The following is a 2,002-nucleotide window of genomic DNA, read 5'->3' on the forward strand; positions in this document are numbered from 1 at the left end:
TTAAGCTAAAAGTGTCTCCTATAACAACAAATTTATACGTACAATTGTCAAAGAAGAAAACATGGTTATATGTATGGATTTGATTTTTAAATGCAAGAAAGAATCAAGTGAAAAAGTGTATTTAAGAAGAAGGTTTGCAGGTGGTGAGCACACAATCCTCCATAAATCGAGTGAGCTGAGAAGAATATAGTTGAGGTTGATTCCGGAAATGATCAACATGGGGCGTCGAGATGAAGTTGCACGCTCTAACCTCACGCCCATTCCTCCGTTGATTCTCGATAAACGACTCCACAGACCCTGCCGGGATCACCTTGTCAGCCGAGCTGTAGATGTATAGCTGCGGACACCTTGGTTGTTCCGACGTTAGCAGGCTCATCACATCCAAAAGCCTCCTGCATTTTCACAAAAGCATAAGATCACCCGAACGTCTCAGAAACACGAATACTAAACGGATGAGATGAAAATGAAAACAATTACAATACCTGTTTATGGAAGGATGATTTAGAACTACTCCAAAGACCTTCTCAAGAAGTAAAAGCAGAGCTGCCTCAGTCATGCCTGGTTTGACCTCGAACGAGGTTCTGGTTCCGATTGTTACCTCCGTCTTCGGTTCAATAACGGAACCCTTTGCTGCAACACTATTCTTTTTCAAAAAAGCAGCAGAAAAGCCAGAAGCAAAAACCTACAAATACAATTCAAATATGTTAACAAGGAAAGAGATATCAATGGAAGACTATAATATGTCCCAACAATTACCTGTGGATCGGGGACTGCAACGGGAGCTGAATCCACAACGCAACCTCTGATCCTCCCAGCCAGATCAACATCCTTACTCTGAAACTTCTCCAAAATGACTCCATATCTACAAGAAGATAAGATACACATCAACACACTTGTTTCACACAAAATCGATGGATATTGAATCGTGCAACCACAACTACTTACGTGAGCCAACCCGTGTTACTAAACGTGTGAAACACCAAATTCTTGCCAGGCTCCTCATCCAACCAATCAGCAAGATGGTTCACCAGCAATTCCACATCCTGCTCCACCTTCCCCCCAGCTTGGTACCTAATCAGCTCCGACATGGGAAACGTAAACGTAATGGCATGAAACCCTCGCGAAGTATACCAATCAGCATATCTCTTGAGGTACCTCTGCTTAGCACCTAACCATCCTAGCAGCACCGCTACCGTCCTAGACTTTGCAGGCGAACAATCTGACTCTCCCGATACATCAATTGCACTAGGATCAGGCAAATGCCATCGATATAAAACGTCCGATGGCAATGCTGGGGCGGTATAAGTATAGGCAGCTGGCTTGGCAGAGTTTGCCAAATCGGCTGACTGGTATAAGTTGAGTAAGGCCGGGGACGATGCCACCAAAGAATAATTAGCATTAGCATTACTAGAGGGGATTGGCATGTGTAAATTAGGCACGGGGACTCGAATTCCGGCTACAAACCACAGTTGGGATAGCTTAGAAATAGAAATTTTCGACACCCACAATGAAGTTGGATCATCTAAGGAAGAACATGAAGGGTTCGATTGTTCCAAGGGAGAAGAAGCGTCTGACGATTTAGACGGCAGCAATTTGTCATAGCAATCGGTTGAGACAGAGGCAATTGCGAAAGCAGACGCAGCAAAAACCGGCCTTTGTAAGATTCCGTACAAGGAACCCATCATTTTGTTACAAATACTTCCCGGACTTAGAGAAGGGGGAAAAGAAGAATCTTGAAGGTTTATAACCCTAAAGAAACAAACAATTAAGGGTTAACGCAATGTCTTTGAATCAAATTAAACAGCTCCGCCTCCAATAGAACAGGGGTCGACAACAAAATCGGGTTCCAAATACAGCAGGAAACAGCGAATTAATGGCGAAATGTTAAAAGGGTCGGATGCATTACCTGATTTTTGTTGGGAGGGTTTTATAAAATTGAAGAAATTTAGGAAATGGGCTGTCAATTTGAGGCACGCAGTCGACAGTTGAATGCGCAGTCAAA

General features: G+C 43.4%; 1 protein-coding gene across 1 annotated transcript; it reads right to left on the reverse strand.

Annotated features, from left to right (window-relative positions):
• Positions 1-2,002, reverse strand: LOC121759666 (transmembrane protein 53-A-like). The gene is made up of 4 exons (XM_042155332.1): positions 946-2,002; positions 757-862; positions 483-682; positions 1-392 (listed from the first exon to the last, which is right to left on the reverse strand). The coding sequence occupies exons 1-4, from the start codon at positions 1,683-1,685 to the stop codon at positions 122-124; spliced, it is 1,317 nt and encodes a 438-aa protein (XP_042011266.1). The 5' UTR covers positions 1,686-2,002; the 3' UTR covers positions 1-121.

This window comes from Salvia splendens, chromosome 12, assembly GCF_004379255.2.
Source record: "Salvia splendens isolate huo1 chromosome 12, SspV2, whole genome shotgun sequence".
Classification (NCBI taxonomy): Eukaryota; Viridiplantae; Streptophyta; class Magnoliopsida; order Lamiales; family Lamiaceae; genus Salvia; species Salvia splendens.